The 14,974-nt window shown below is 41.4% G+C and overlaps 1 protein-coding gene across 1 annotated transcript in view; it reads left to right on the top strand.

Annotated features, from left to right (window-relative positions):
* The window catches only part of GRIK3 (glutamate ionotropic receptor kainate type subunit 3), a 669,988-nt gene that overhangs the window by 434,430 nt on the left and 220,584 nt on the right, over window positions 1-14,974 (top strand). The window contains exon 8 of the mRNA XM_056557135.1: window positions 10,283-10,390. Coding sequence (XP_056413110.1) covers window positions 10,283-10,390 — 108 coding nt within the window. The remainder of the gene's footprint in view (window positions 1-10,282; window positions 10,391-14,974) is intronic.

Below are 14,974 nucleotides of genomic sequence, written 5' to 3' on the forward strand. Positions count from 1 at the left end.
GACTTCAGCAATGCACACAGTATTTATGAGGAGTAGGACCCAGCAGTTCTAAATATATCTGAATATGCTGAGGAGGGAAGGTGAAAGCTATGATTTTACATAAATCTGCATTATTCACCTTTAGCAAGCATTAACTTGAACACCAGAATGTCAGCACGTGGACAGTTTGCATGAGGCTAACGTCTTCCTTCTTGACATTTTACAAAGTATGCTAATAGAAATATTTTTTATTTATTTTACTTCTGCCACCATCTCATTACAAGAAATACTTCTGTTGTATTCCTGTTTAAAGTGGGGCACATTAGTTAAAGGGGTACTCTGGCCCAAAGACATCTTATCCCCTGTCCAAAGCATAGGGGATAAGATGTCTGATCGCGGGGCTTGGTGAGGCATTAGCTAAGAAGAGAGTTTTGACAGAACTGATCATTCTAAATATGTCTTCTGCCTATGGCCATCTCTGCTTTTATGCTTATTTTAATGTTATTGTCAGTACAAGAGGCAGATTTTAAAGGACAATTGCAGCGCAATATACACTTATCCCCTATCTACAAGATAGGGGATAAGTGTTTGATCGCGGGGGTCCGACCGCTGGGACCCCCCCGCGATCTCCCTAACGGGGCACCGCCATTAGCGCTCATAGTGAGTGCTAAGGCACGTAGCGTCAACCTAGAGGTCGACGGTGACGCCCTTGTCTCCTCCCCGTCCCAATACAGTTCTATTGGGGGAGGCAGGGAGGCACGAACGCTGCCTCCTCGCCTCTCCCATAGAGAAGTATGGAGGAGGCGTGCCGGCCGCAACGTCATGCTGCGGCTGGCACGCCCCCTGCACGGGACAGCCGCGGCCCCGTACAGGAGATCACAGGGGGTCCCAGCAGTCGGACCCCCCACGATCAAACACTTATCCCCTATCCTGTGGAAAGGGGATAAGTGTTAATCACGCTGCAGATGTCCTTTAAGGCCGGTTTCACACATATCTAATGGGCCACATGGATACTTATTGCATGGTAATGCTACATGCATTTTACCATTAATTACAGAAGTTTTCCAACCAAATTTGTTTCCATGGTTAGTTAGAATTAGAAAAATATAGCCACTTTCTTTTAAAAACAGCAACTAACCTGTCCTACAACTTGGGTCCATTTATTACTTAGAACTAAGCAGCAATATCACACACAAACTAAGCACAAGAGTTGTGCTATTCCTGAAAGATGGCAGCTATGTTTTCTTAATCCTAGATAACCACTTAAAGTGTTAAGACATGTGAAAACGTGATTTGAGCATGCTTTACCTGTGTGGCATTTTGATATGCAGTCATAGTCTGCGGTACAAACTACTGTTGCATGTAAACCCAGCCTAAGATAAATTTAGGTGATTTTGTATATTTTAAAACGAACCAGGCCCAAAATTGAGCTGGATGGCTGTATTCGGGTATAACTTATGGCATGTGATTATATTGATCTGGTTTGGGTAGAGCTCGAACTCTGCACTGTTTGGTCAGGCAGAATCTGCTAAAATAACATCAGCCACAGAGCAGAAGGAGGAAGAATTGCATGATCACAAGGAATCCCATAATACCTTTCAACAGCTTTTCTAGTCAATTAGAAGGGAGTATAGAGGTGATGTCAGGGTTGCTAAAAAAAAGCCTATACACATAACTTCAGCAGCCATATTAGAGATGGCAGGTGTTAGGTGAAGATTTCTGTGAGGGACACTAAGCAGTGAACAACACAGATAGTAGTAGGACCACACATACAGTACTTAATAATTGTAGTAAGGCAGCACTGCAGAGTGTTCTACAAAATCGGTTTTCATTGCTTGTTAAATGAGACACATTTTTTTTTTTTTTTTACACATAGAGCGTTATGTGTCATTTTTGTCATGGCTTGAGTCCTACAGGAGCACATGGAAAAGACATTCCTTCACTTTTTTGCATAGCAGGAACGTTGTTCCCATTGCAGGAGTCCTGCAGGGTTGGCTGAATCTGCTGTCAGTCTCCTGTGAAATCATGCAGGCAGACAGGTAAAGTACTGTGACAGGACAGCCTAAAATTAGTTGAGGTTATGGTTAGGGGCGTGGCTGGAAATCTTGGGTGAGTTCCCATACCTTTTTCCCCAAGATTTGTCCCCTGATTTTTGTGCATTTAATAGCATGCAAATCCTGTTGCTATGCTCCAATATTTTTCACGGCTTGTAAAAAGCCATTGCTTCTTCATTTTTCAGGTACAAAACCTGTTTCTACTTCCAAACGGCATCATTTTTGGACCATTTGGAGAAAGCCATTGCTTATTCCTATACTTTCATGTGCATAGTAACACTGGCAGGGATCTGCTTCTAAAAAGGTATAATTTTTGGACATTAATTAAAAAAATTAATGCTTAAAAAAATCTAATAGCATAGCATGTTTTTTTCAGCCTGTTAATACAACCACCAAATACAATTTGTTTACCCGTAGTCATACATGTTGCAATAACTTTGAATTAAGTTGGTCTTAAAAACAGCTCAAATGAACATAGATACACTCCTGACAGTGTTTTACATGGCTTCTGGTGCTCTTAAACAGTATTATACACATGTTTTGGATAATGGTGAAGTACAGTTCCAAACAGGACTAGTTCAATCAGATCGAGAACTTTTTGATACAGTTCGGAGAACCGGCAGAATTAAACTTTTATAAGGTAGGCTTAAAGGACATCTACAGCTTAAATACACTTATCTCCTATCCACAAGAGGGGGGATAAGTGTTTGATCATGGGGGGTCCGAACATTGGGACCCCCATGATCTCCTTCAGAAGGCGTGCCGGCTGCAGCATGATGCCACAGCCGACACGCCTCCTCCATGTAGTTCTATAGAGCTGTATGGGGAGGGGGCATATCGTCGACCTCAGTGAGGTCGATGCTACACGCATTAGCTGCAGCACAGCGCAGCAATGCTGGGGCCCCGTTCAGGAGATCGCGGGGGTCCTAGCGGCCAAACCCCCGTGATCAAACACTTATCCCCTATCTTGTGGACAGGGGTTAAGTGTATTTAGGCTGCAGATGTCCTTTAAGTATTTAATGCAGAGGTAACAGTAAGAGAGACATTCCCTCCATGCAGGGAATATAAAAACTGACATGTTACAGAGTGGTACTAGATTAATTATAGTCAGGAATGGTAGCATTACATCAGTTATTAAGTGAGCGCCGGTATGTTGTGCTTTTAGTGGAAAGTACAGTAAATGAAAAGAATTCAGTAATTACCAGTTAATATTTACCTTTCTACAATATAAGTTAGTAGGTATAGACTTTTCGCTAACAGCTTTTTTGTTACAAGTCATTCCTGTAATCTATTGCTTTCGCAAGTGCCCAATTTGACTGCTTTACTTTATTAAGTTCTTTTAGATTTATTAAAAGTTGACATTTCTAAATATTTTCTACTATTGTCCTGCCATACGTTTACCATTTCATGCAAATAAAGCAAACAGTATGTTGTGGGTGGCTATTTGTTCTTGCTCCATGATGTTCTTTACATACATCCAATAGTGCTATACTAAAGCCCTGTGCCAACTTCTGACATAAGGCATGTGGTGCACTAATATATATTCACTGTGCCTAGAAGTGCCGTTTTTATAGATTTTTGATGGCAGTTTAAGACTCCTAGGGCACAAAAACATTTTTTTAAGGGTTTTTATTTTGGAAAAAAAAAATTAACAAATAGCTTCAGTACAGTATATATTTGAAATTTCCATAATTGTTCCAACCTACAGCAAAGTCAATACTATAAGAAAATAAATTCAAGAAGACAAAAATATAAATATTGTTATATTTAGTTTTATGCCACCCCCCAAGAATAATTAATTATAACCCCACCAAATGAAGTGCATACAAGTACTCCCTCGCATCCTGTTGCTTAAGGATCGAGGGCGTACCTGTATGCCCTGATGCCGTTAACGGGGTTTAAATCATTCTCACGAGCGGGGTACCCTTTAAACCCATCCTTAAGGGGTTAATATAATCAAAAAAATGATATGTACCCCAAAATACTAACATTGCCATACTGCAAAACCAAGCTCTGTTATCACCATATAGATGGAAACCAATAAAGGTCATTACCCTTGGAAAGCATGGATGAAAAAGAAAATGTCATGTCCATAAGGCCTAAAATAGGGTGGGTCATTAAAGGATTAGTGCCTCCCTATATGTTAAAAGTCTGCATAGACATGCAGTATGTAAATAAGCAATTATTAATACATACTATTAGAAATGACTGAATATTATTCGATGAATTATTCATATTTGTTTCAGATTCTTATTTGGATTTACAATTTTATAATTGCCCTTTGATTGTCCAAGCACAGTAAAGTATGCAGTGGGGGCAGAGACTCATGTTAAGGACAGGAATCCCTGCTCCTGTACTGTATATTGAGGGGCTGCAGTTGGAGTAAGTGGAAGCTATAATGCAAACAACATCACTGCTTACCAACATACTACTCAATGTGCAGGAGAAGGGATAAAGAATATCCAAAAAATTTGGATTTTAACAAATCCAGTTGTACCTGGCTGATGTGTTGTAAAAATAAAATGATAACTAATAGAATAATTTTATGCTAAGAAGTGTGATTTTATGTATTTATACTTTTTTAAATGCATGAAAATAGTATTTGTAAAATAAAGTGTTATAATATAAAAAGCCAATTTTTTTCAAACCTTTGTAAAAGAGTATATATATATATATATATATATATATATATATATATATATATATAGGGTTTTTTTTTGTACAATGTCCTACTTTGTGTAGCAGCTGTGCTCTGTATAGAAACTTTGTCCTTGCTGTCTGGAGTCGGATGTACACATTTACTATTGCAAACCTGAATGTTTTGTCGGGTTGTGCGCCAGATTCTGTCGCATTGCGCCAGAAATTCTGTCTGCGCCAGATTTTGCACCAGAATTTGCGCCAGAATTGAAAAAAAAAAAAACACTAACTCTCCATTTTGCTGAGAAAACCTGAAAAAGGGGCGTTGTCTCCGAAAAGGGGCGTGTTCCTGAGATTTTCACATAAAAACAACATATTTTCTAAGGGTTACACATAAAATGTGGTGGATTTGAGCTGAGGAAAACCTTACAGATCAGAGCATGTGTAAAAAAAGCAAAGTGTAGGGAAAGTGGAAAATGTAGGGAAACCTTAGTAAATACCGTGGGAAAATAAATTGTAGGGTATTAAAACCCACAAAGAAACATAGACAACACTCTTAGTAAATCAGGGCCATTGTCAGTAAACTGGCTACCGCATGCAATTATGGTTTTACTCACATGTGGTGATCATTATACAGTACAGCCACAGTGTCTTGGCCTACCCTTGCGATATAGCACAACCCCAACATCTCCGCCCGCCCCCTTCATGACACCTAGGATAACTTTAAAGGGGTACTCCACTGCCCCAGCGTTCGGAACATTTTGTTCCAAACACTGGGTACGGGCTGCGGGGGTCGTGATGTCCAAACGCTGGGGCAGTGGAGTACCCCTTTAAAGTCAATATGCAAGCTTTAATGTTTAAACCACTTGTATTCATGGGGGTAAAATCGACAACAGGGATTCCAGGCAGTACAAATAGTCTAATAGACAGATGGGAAAAGAGTGATCTGCAAGATGAAATAGAAAGAGAAAAAGGGGTATGGGACATTAAAGAGTAGATACATTATTACATATAATCACTGATCAGTTTTAAACCTGGATCCTAGATAAAAGCTGTTTCTTTTTGTCAAAACACTATCATCTTATTTGTTGTTCTTGAACACCAAGAGACTTGACAAGGTCAGACTATTAGGGGATTAATTCAATTCAAGAAGGGCTTTAGAGATTTTTTTTTAGACACCTAACATTCATATTTATATCATGGTATAAAGGAGACCTTTCGCGAAAAAGCATCCTGTGAAAGTCTATAAGATGTAGTGCAGACATTTTTTTTCACTTTTCTTTATCTATGTGTGGATTATGAAAACATATTCTTTTCTCATGTATTTTTCCGGAGTGGATGAACTTTTCCTAGTATGGTGTTTGACTTTATTTTAGCAAAGTGTCCTGCTGCCCACAAATCCCACATGATTGTGCACAGCACTCTAAACCAATCCAATGTCTCTTGACTTTTTCTCCTGACCCCTTTCACAGCATACCAAGAAACTGCAGCTTTACCCCCCTTTACTTTCTACAGTTTACTGTATTACTGTTTAGTTTTATGTTTCTAAAATTTACAGAAAGGCTGCTGAAAGGTGAGGAAGATGACACTTTCTTCCTGATAAACTATTTTACTAGTTACGTTAAAACTTCTTTGAGAAGAGTGGTCTTTTGTGGAGCTTTCTTCTGAAAGAAAATGTCCACTGTGCATTATGTGTGGTCAACTGAAACTCCATCTGTCACGTTGGGCAAGGATAAAGTGCAGCCCTAGTCTTGCCTATTCCCTCTGTCCCTGTCCTAAATAATGGGTTCACAACCACAGAGATGGTCCTTTCCTAGATAAGTGAGGGACAGTCAAAAATGTGTCAAAATATTGTCAAAACAATAAAATAAAATACAATATTGTCAAAACAATAAAATACAATAAGTGTAGGATGTTGGGGAACAGCTGTAGGCACACAAAAGTAACAGAAATAAAACTAAACACACACACACAAAGTGAAGTCCAAACAAGCCGAGTCTAAACCAGGAGATAATGGAGTACAATAACAGCGAGCAAAAGAGAAGTCTAGAGACAAGCCAAAAGACCAGAGAACAAGATAAGACAATGAGATGCAGAGAATGCTAGCTACAGTATAAGAACTTTCACAGGCCAGGCATGAATACAAGAGGCTTCCATATTTATCCCTGTGCTGCTAGCAGGATGATCCTAATAGGTTCAGCAAACTGAACCACACCCAGAAGGACAGAAGCGTAGTCCCAGCAACCAAAATAAACAACAGGGCTAGAAAGCACTAACCTCACAGGTTCTGGCAGAACCATTCATCACACAGTCACTTGAAATCTGGTTTAAATAAGTGGGTGGTCTTCTCAAAAAGGGGGTTTCAAATTGCATGTATTCACTACTTGTTTATAACCCCATCATCCCGAAAATCTAAAACAAAAGAATGCTTTCATGACTAATTTAAGGGGCTGTAGAATTTTTATTGAAGTAAATGTCCGTAGACCTTCATATTTTACAAATGATACCGTTTTTGTTGTTGTGAAATATTCTAAATCAAAAACTGGTTTACAACTTAGCGTAGAAGGGTTCAGTTTCTGATCTAAAATGTATGTGTGGTGGACCACCGGTGTATGGCGGGACCACGGGTGTAGCGGTGTAGGTGTTTGGGCCAGATAGTATTAATCCCTGGGGCAAGGTGATATTAACCCCTAGTGTTCGTGACACCAGAGTGGTTTTTGGTACCTGAACCACACGAATGGTATCTCCGCTATTCCAATGGCTAGTTAAGGAAAGGAGAGTCCACAACCATTCATGGTTTAACGGAGGCTTTACTGAGTTTAAGGCAGATGGTATTATCTTCACAGCTAGGCAGATTCCAAGAGAGGTGGCCAGGAACCCAGAAGGACCTCACAGCTTGCTGGGACAAATTAGACTTGTAATAGACATGAGACAATTATCTTGAGGCTTGACTATATGCAGGACTTGACTATTTGTAGTGACAGCAGACATAGACTTTTGACTTTCTGGAATGACCGTAGCTTTGTGGTCTTCCAGATGCTGGTCACTAGCACTGAGACATCTGTACTGGCTGGTTCTCAGTAAAGGAAGAGAAGATAGTGAATTGTAATGGCCAACCACCCCTTTATATAGTGGGGGACTGGACTAAAGCCTATTGGTCAAGCTGCGGGTCATAGATTAAGCTGGTGCCCTCTGGGTAAAATCATGTGACAACATAACATTACATGACATTTCACAGGTCCTTTAGACAACTCGCAGGACCTTTACACTAGCTATACATTAGGACACTGACTACACATAAGGTAGGACAAATGACATTATAGAAACAGCAGGCGAGACCCTGCAAGGGAGCCCCCAGGTCACCAAGGGACTCAACCTGACAGGGCCTAACTGCAGAGCAAGACCATGTCCTGTACTGGGACATTACATATGCTTTACGCTAAGCATTTTATACACCTGGAAAAGCAAAACAGGATGAATACTAATATCTATTTACATTCATAGGTGGAGTATATTTGTGTGCCGGACACAATGTCAGCCATGAAGCCGCTGAGTTTACTAAGAGATGTGCGTCTCTTAGTAAATTCAGTGGACCAAAAATAGATAGAGCTTTATTTCTGTGCCACAAACCTTAATGCTGCACTGGGTTTCTGCCAGGTCAGCTTTTTAATGTGGAACCATTTGGTGGCACCAGTTACTTTACTTTTGCCAGGCTAATTGATCCATGTATGGTTCTTGCCCTGGTCTAACTTTGGAGTGCTGATTCTGTATTTTAGCCATTTCAGCTCATAAGGGAGATTTTTCATAAATTCCCCCGATAGTCTTGCTGTTGTCATGTGCTCTGCATTGGTTGTTTAATGTTGCATAGTTCAGTATCTGGTCAGAAAACTGAAAAGTTCTGGTGGATTTCAGAGTTCTTGCTGAGATCTCTGGTCCTGGAGTTCTCAGCTTGTTCCCATTTAGATAGTATTGTCTCTTTATACTCCACTCTTTGTCTTTGTCTGCCATTTTTACTCCATCTAAGACACCCTGCATAATATTATCAATGGTTCCTGTTTCTACTGAGGATTTTTTTTTTTTACATGGTATTTGATATTTTTCCATCACATCACTACTGGCTGGTCACAATATTCTGTCAGTTAAAGCTGCATGCATTTTGGGATATGGAATGTGTGCCCCTAATCTGTGGATGGGCCCCCTTTTCCTAAGATTATGCCCCGACTCATGTGCCATCTATGCTATGCTATGCAAAGTGAATTCTCATTTCAGTGAGCAACATGTAGACCTGAAGTAAATAATTGTAAATCGTTAGTACAATTTGTATGTGATGAAAGTTTTCATGTCTTGAATTTCAGCCTTTAAAGCTGTGACTAGAGATGTCGCAAATTGTTTGCCGGCGACCAGTTCCCGGCGACCTTAGCATGTTTGCGTTTGCATCGCTGGGCGAACATATGTGAAGTTTGATTCGCCCCCTATACTTTAACATTGCGGTAAACTTTGACCCTGTGAGTCAGAGTCAGCAGACACATTACAGTCAATCAGCAGCAGTCCCTCCCTTCCAGACCCTCCTACCTCCTGCACGGATGCCATTTTACCTTCATTCGGCATGCTGCAGGCTTAGAAAGTGGAAGGACAGAGAAGCTGCCTAAAGGGGGGCTCTATGTGCTGCCTAAAGGGGGGCTCTATGTGCTGCCTAAAGCGGGGCTCTAACTATGTGCTGCCTAACATGGGGGAATCTATGTGCTGCCTAAACTGGGGATCTAACTATGTGATGCCTAAAGGGGGGATCTAACTATGTGCTGCCTAAAGGGGGCTCTATGTGCTGCCTAAAGGGAGGCTCTACCTATGTGCTGCCTAAAGGGGGGGGGGGCTCTAACTATGTGCTGCCTAATATGGGGGAATCTATGTGCTGCCTAAAGGGGAGATCTAACTATGTGATGCCTAAAGGGGGGCTCTATATGCTGCCTAAAGGGGGCTAAAGCACGTTATTCCTAAGAATTTAGGAATGTTAGGTGATTTATGCCCTTTATGGAATAAAACCAGACTCTGCTTCAACTATGTAATTTTCCATGGGAGTTTTGCCATGGATCCCACTCCAGCACGCCACAGTCCAGGTATTAGTCCCCTTGAAACAACTTTTAAGTCACTATTGTGGCCAGAAAGAGTCCCTGTGGGTTTTAAAATTCGCCTGCCCATTGAAGTCAATGGCGGTTTGCACGATTCGCCCGTTCGCGAACATTTGCGAACTTTATGTTCGCAAATTTTATGTTCCCGACATCACTAGTTGTGACATGATTGTTTTCTAGCCTTCAAAAAAAAAAAGGGGGGGGGGGGGAAATTACATCCTACAGGCTACAAAGCCAGTTTTGGTAGTTGGTTGACAATGAAGGCAGCGAGGACTATATGACAGTTTATTGAAATTTATAGCTTGTTTCATGGATAAAGCAATGATGAGGTGATTATTAATTAACCAGGGCCTTTAGGAACCTGCATGGAGAAGGGAGGAAAGAATACCATGTAAAAAGTCATTACAATGTAACATTGTGCTGGAACACTGAGAGATGATTTATGAGTCCCGTTAATTGTCATAAATGTCCTACTTTTATTCACAGGCCCAGTGGGAAGGGCTGACCGGACGAATTGTCTTCAACAAAACCAGCGGGCTTCGAACTGATTTTGATCTTGATATCATAAGTCTCAAGGAAGATGGCTTAGAAAAGGTACTACACAGAATATTGACTTAATATGTGGCGTGTAACTTTAATGTTCTCTTCTGCATGCAATAATAGCCCTCACTACTACCACTTTTATGGTTACCAATATTTTTCATTGTACCCATGTTTCATGCTGAATTTGGTAAATTTATTTTGCAACATTCAGAAGCATTCCATGATTATTTTTTTTAATATAGCGCAGCATAGGCCCTATTGTTACAGAATGAGATAGAGGTTCTTATGTATGCCTTATGCTTACCTGTTTTAGCTGATGTGGCAGGCATGGGTTTTCAGCAATACTGATTTGGAGAAGGAGTTTTGTCACTGGAATAACTTGGCTAAATTGAAGCAGCCAGCAGCCTAAACTTGGTTGATGTAATTTCACATAAAATTTTTCATGCAAGTTTGATATTTTTTCTTGCAAAATTTTGTTTTTTTAGAGCAATATTGCCATGGGGATAAAATTATTTTACCTATAATCACAATTATGGTGTTTCATTTAAAGTTCTGTGTAGAAGAGGATAATCAGGCACTACAAGTGTGTAAGCAACATAGTCAAATTCACTTTAACAGCCACAAGTGTGAATAGTGGTCATGAAAATAGGTCAGCGTGGTGCTCAGTGTCTGAAATAAAGGCGCAATATGAACTGAAGATAGGAGTAAAAGACATGGCAACTCACCAGGTATGACAACTGTGGAATGGTGGTTTATTCGGGATGCAAAGCAGAATCACATATACAAACAGATACGCTAACATGGGGATAAGGGAGAGTGTTGAACAGGTGTGGGGACAAGGCAACGTCCGTTTCACATCAGATGGTGCTTCTTCCAGCCTCACCTTCATCTTGATCTACGTGTACTTAAATATGTGTACTTAAATACCTATGTGACAGAGGTGAAAGGGGGAGGGGTCTACTAACACCAGCAGGACAGGTAAATAACACCAACAGTACCTGTCCTATTGGTGTTAGTAGTCCCCTCCCCCTTTCACCTCCGCCACATAGGTATTTAAGTACACGTAGATCAAGATGAAGGTGAGTCTGGAAGAAACGTCATCTGGCGTGAAACGGACTTGCCTTGTCCCCGCACCAGTTCCACTCTCCCTTATCCCCATGCTAACATGTCTGTTCGGATATGTGATTCTGCTTTGCATCCCGAATAAACCAATGTTCCTCAGTTGACATACCTGGTGAGTTGCCGAGTCTTTTACTCCTATCTCCAGTTCATAGTGTTTCATTTAAAGCCTTCAAGCTGTGTTCACACATTGCATTTTATTTTTACATGTTTTTACCATGTCCTTGCTGATTTTTTTTAACCATGATTAGCGCAATTGGGAGACATTATGGCAAAAACTGAAAAAAACTGGGCAAAAATTCAAAGTGTATAACTATTACATATTCTGATCCCAAAGATATAGCAAGATGCAGAAAAGATAAGAATAGAGAGGATGTAGGGACCTTGATGCTTCCAGGAGATCTTTTTTTGGCATCTTTTTTGTGTCCAATAAAATCATTATTATTGGCCATACATTGCCCTGTGCAAGGAAGGGATGTACGGACGAAAATAATAAAGCTTAGGGCTGCACAAGTGATTTTATTTTGTGGAATCCAGATAGCAGAATTCCGTGGGGAAATTCTGCTGTGGAAAATCTGTAATTTTAAAGAGACTGGAAATCCCATTGACCACATTGTCAACTTCACGTGGCACAATAAGTGAATTTTTAAGCTATATTCCACTAGGAAATACCACTGTGTAAGGCTATGTTCACACTGTGGAATCTCTGCACTGAATTCAGCAGAAGAGTTCCGCTAGGAATTCAGCCAAAATGTACTGCCCACTGATTTCAATGGGATTCTGCAGTCCCATTCAGACAGCAGAATTTCAACTTTCAGCAATAATATAAGGGGGGGCACAGCTTTTGGTCACAGCTGGAGGCCAACTATGGGTCTGGTCACCGGCGGATCCACAGCGTAAAATACGTTGCTGATCCAATGCGTGTGGCCCTACCCTAAAAGTAATTTTCGCAACACTTCCAATTTTATTAGCATCGTAAAAACTATAGATATAGCAAACACAATAGATCGACTTGCATGCAATAGTCTTTAAAGGGGTACTCCCACCCTAGACATCTTATCCCTTATCCAAAGGATAGAGGATAAGATGTCTGATCTCGGGAGTCCCGCCGCTGGGGACCCCCGCAGTATTGCATGCGGCACCCAACTGTTTTTTGTCCGGAAGCGCTGGAGGGTCTGAGTCGTGACTATGGGAATGGAAGTCCATGACGTCAGGACTCCGCCCCCGTGTGATGTCACACTCGTCCCCTCAATGCAAGTCTATGGGAGGGGGCGTGACATCTTATCCTCTATCATTTAGATAGGAGATAAGATGTCTAGGGTGGGAGTACCCCTTTAACGTTTACTTGATACATACTCGTAAGATATATAAAGCACCGGTGAAATCCATTTTGTAGCTGTTTACCATTGTATGTTGTGTGGATGCTGTAATCTTCAATTCTAAAAATGTAAAGTGCTTTATATTATTAACAGAAAATTACTTATGGCTGTGTCTTTATAGGAGCAGGCAGGTGACATTTTTGGGTGATTCTTCTTTTTATAGAAAAGCAATATGAGTGCTCAACTCCCCTAGGGAAAAAAGTTTGCAATGTTTATTGAATTAATTTACATGTTGATTGGATGGAAGTGACTATTCTTTGGAGCAATTGAGGGCCAGAAATAGTCGCTCTGATTGAAATTGCATGCTATTCTTGTATGTTAGAGTTCCCACTGGTATACAGCATCTTTGCAAAGTGGTATCATGTAGCTGAGAAAAATTAAACAGGCTTCTTTATAAGCCATAAAGCTATTAAATGATCATTGGTGTAAGGGAGGGTTGATCTACAACAGTGGTCTCAAACTGTGGCCCTCCAGATGTTGCAAAACTTCAACTCCCAGCATGCCCGGACAGCCGTTGGCTGTCCGGGCATGCTGGGAATTGAAGCTTTGCAACATCTGAAGGGCCACAGTCTGAGACGACTGATCTACAGAGTTAAAGGGCAATTACCTAAAGCCTCTTTATTAAACAGATACGGCGGTCACTAGACGGCAACGTTGATGTAATCTGCAGTTGGTGACTGTTCATCTAAAACATCCAATTTTTTTCTATATCTTATAGCTGGTAAATATGTGCTTTTACCCTGATAAGGTAGCTTGAAAGGGCGCTAGTGGTGTATCTTCGAAGGAAGCTTACGATTACGTTCACACAAGCGGATTTTGACAGCGTATTTTGCTGCGGATCCACTGGTGAAGGCCCGCTCTATGCTGTCTTTACATGTGCCTGCTCGTAGTGGCAATAAGCCGATACGAGCAGACACACTGTGATGTGCGAGTCGCAGGGAACTCGCACATCGCGGGAGCTCTCTGCCTAGCTCAGAGCAGGGAGAGTGGCCGCAATGTGCGAGTACGCCGCGCACATCGCTGTAGTGTGTCTGCTCGTCGCGGCCTATTGCAGCTACGAGCAGGCACATGTAAAGACAGCATGGAGTGGGCCTTCACCAGCGGATCCGCAGTGTAAAATACGCTTTAAATCTGTTCACAGATGACAGCTATGACAGATTCCCTAACAGATGACAGCTATAATGGTCTGAGTGCCAGCACTTAAAGGATTCTCCTTTCTGCAAAAACATAGAGGGAGTTTTATCAAAAGCTGTGCAAAGGAAAAGTTGCCCAGTTGCCCATAGAAACCAATCAGATTACTTCTTTCATTTTGCAGAGGCCTTTTTAAAAAGGATAGCAGCTAGCTGATTGGAGCTATGGGCAACTGGGTAACTTTTCCTCTGGACAAGTTTTGATAAATCTCCCCCTTAGTGTCTGATCATGGGTGGTCCATCTACTGGGACTTCCTGGGATCTCCAGAATGAGGTCTATCTCTAACCTTAAGCAAAAATTATCTACCATATCACTGATCACAATAATTTTCCACCCCATGATTGGCAGACCAAGACATCACTCTCGAGACCAGTATGTCTCAGAAGGTGGTGGCCGGAGCACTAAAATTTGACAGGCTTCATTCTGTAGATCGCAAGGGTCGCACTCCCCACGATCAGACACTGTGTATAGGGCATAAGTTTAAAGTGTACCTGTCGTTAACAAAAACATTTGATATGATATAAGTGATACCATTATATGTATATTTGTAATATACATTGATTTAAATATTCGTATATTTTTGGGTCAGCAAATGCTGCCTCTGCAGATATTGCATGTGTGTCTCTGTGAGGAGACCAAATACAGGAAATGAGGGCAGGATAAGCAGGGCTCTGTGCAGGCTCCTGGCTTGTCATCCTGCTGTGTGAGCCGGGGGTGTTTCATAGAGCCTCAGTGCACAGAGTCCTGCTTGTTCTCACTGCACAGAGTCCTGCTTGTCCTCAGTGCACAGAGCCCTGCTTGTCCTCAGTGCGCAGAGCCCTGCTTGTCCTCAGTGTACAGAGCCCTGCTTGTCCTCACTGCACAGAGCCCTGTTTGTCATCACTGCACAGAGCCCTGCTTGTCCTCACTGCACAGAGCCCAGCTAGTCCTCAGTGTAGAGACCCCT

This window comes from Hyla sarda, chromosome 2 (assembly GCF_029499605.1).
Source record: "Hyla sarda isolate aHylSar1 chromosome 2, aHylSar1.hap1, whole genome shotgun sequence".
Taxonomy (NCBI): Eukaryota; Metazoa; Chordata; class Amphibia; order Anura; family Hylidae; genus Hyla; species Hyla sarda.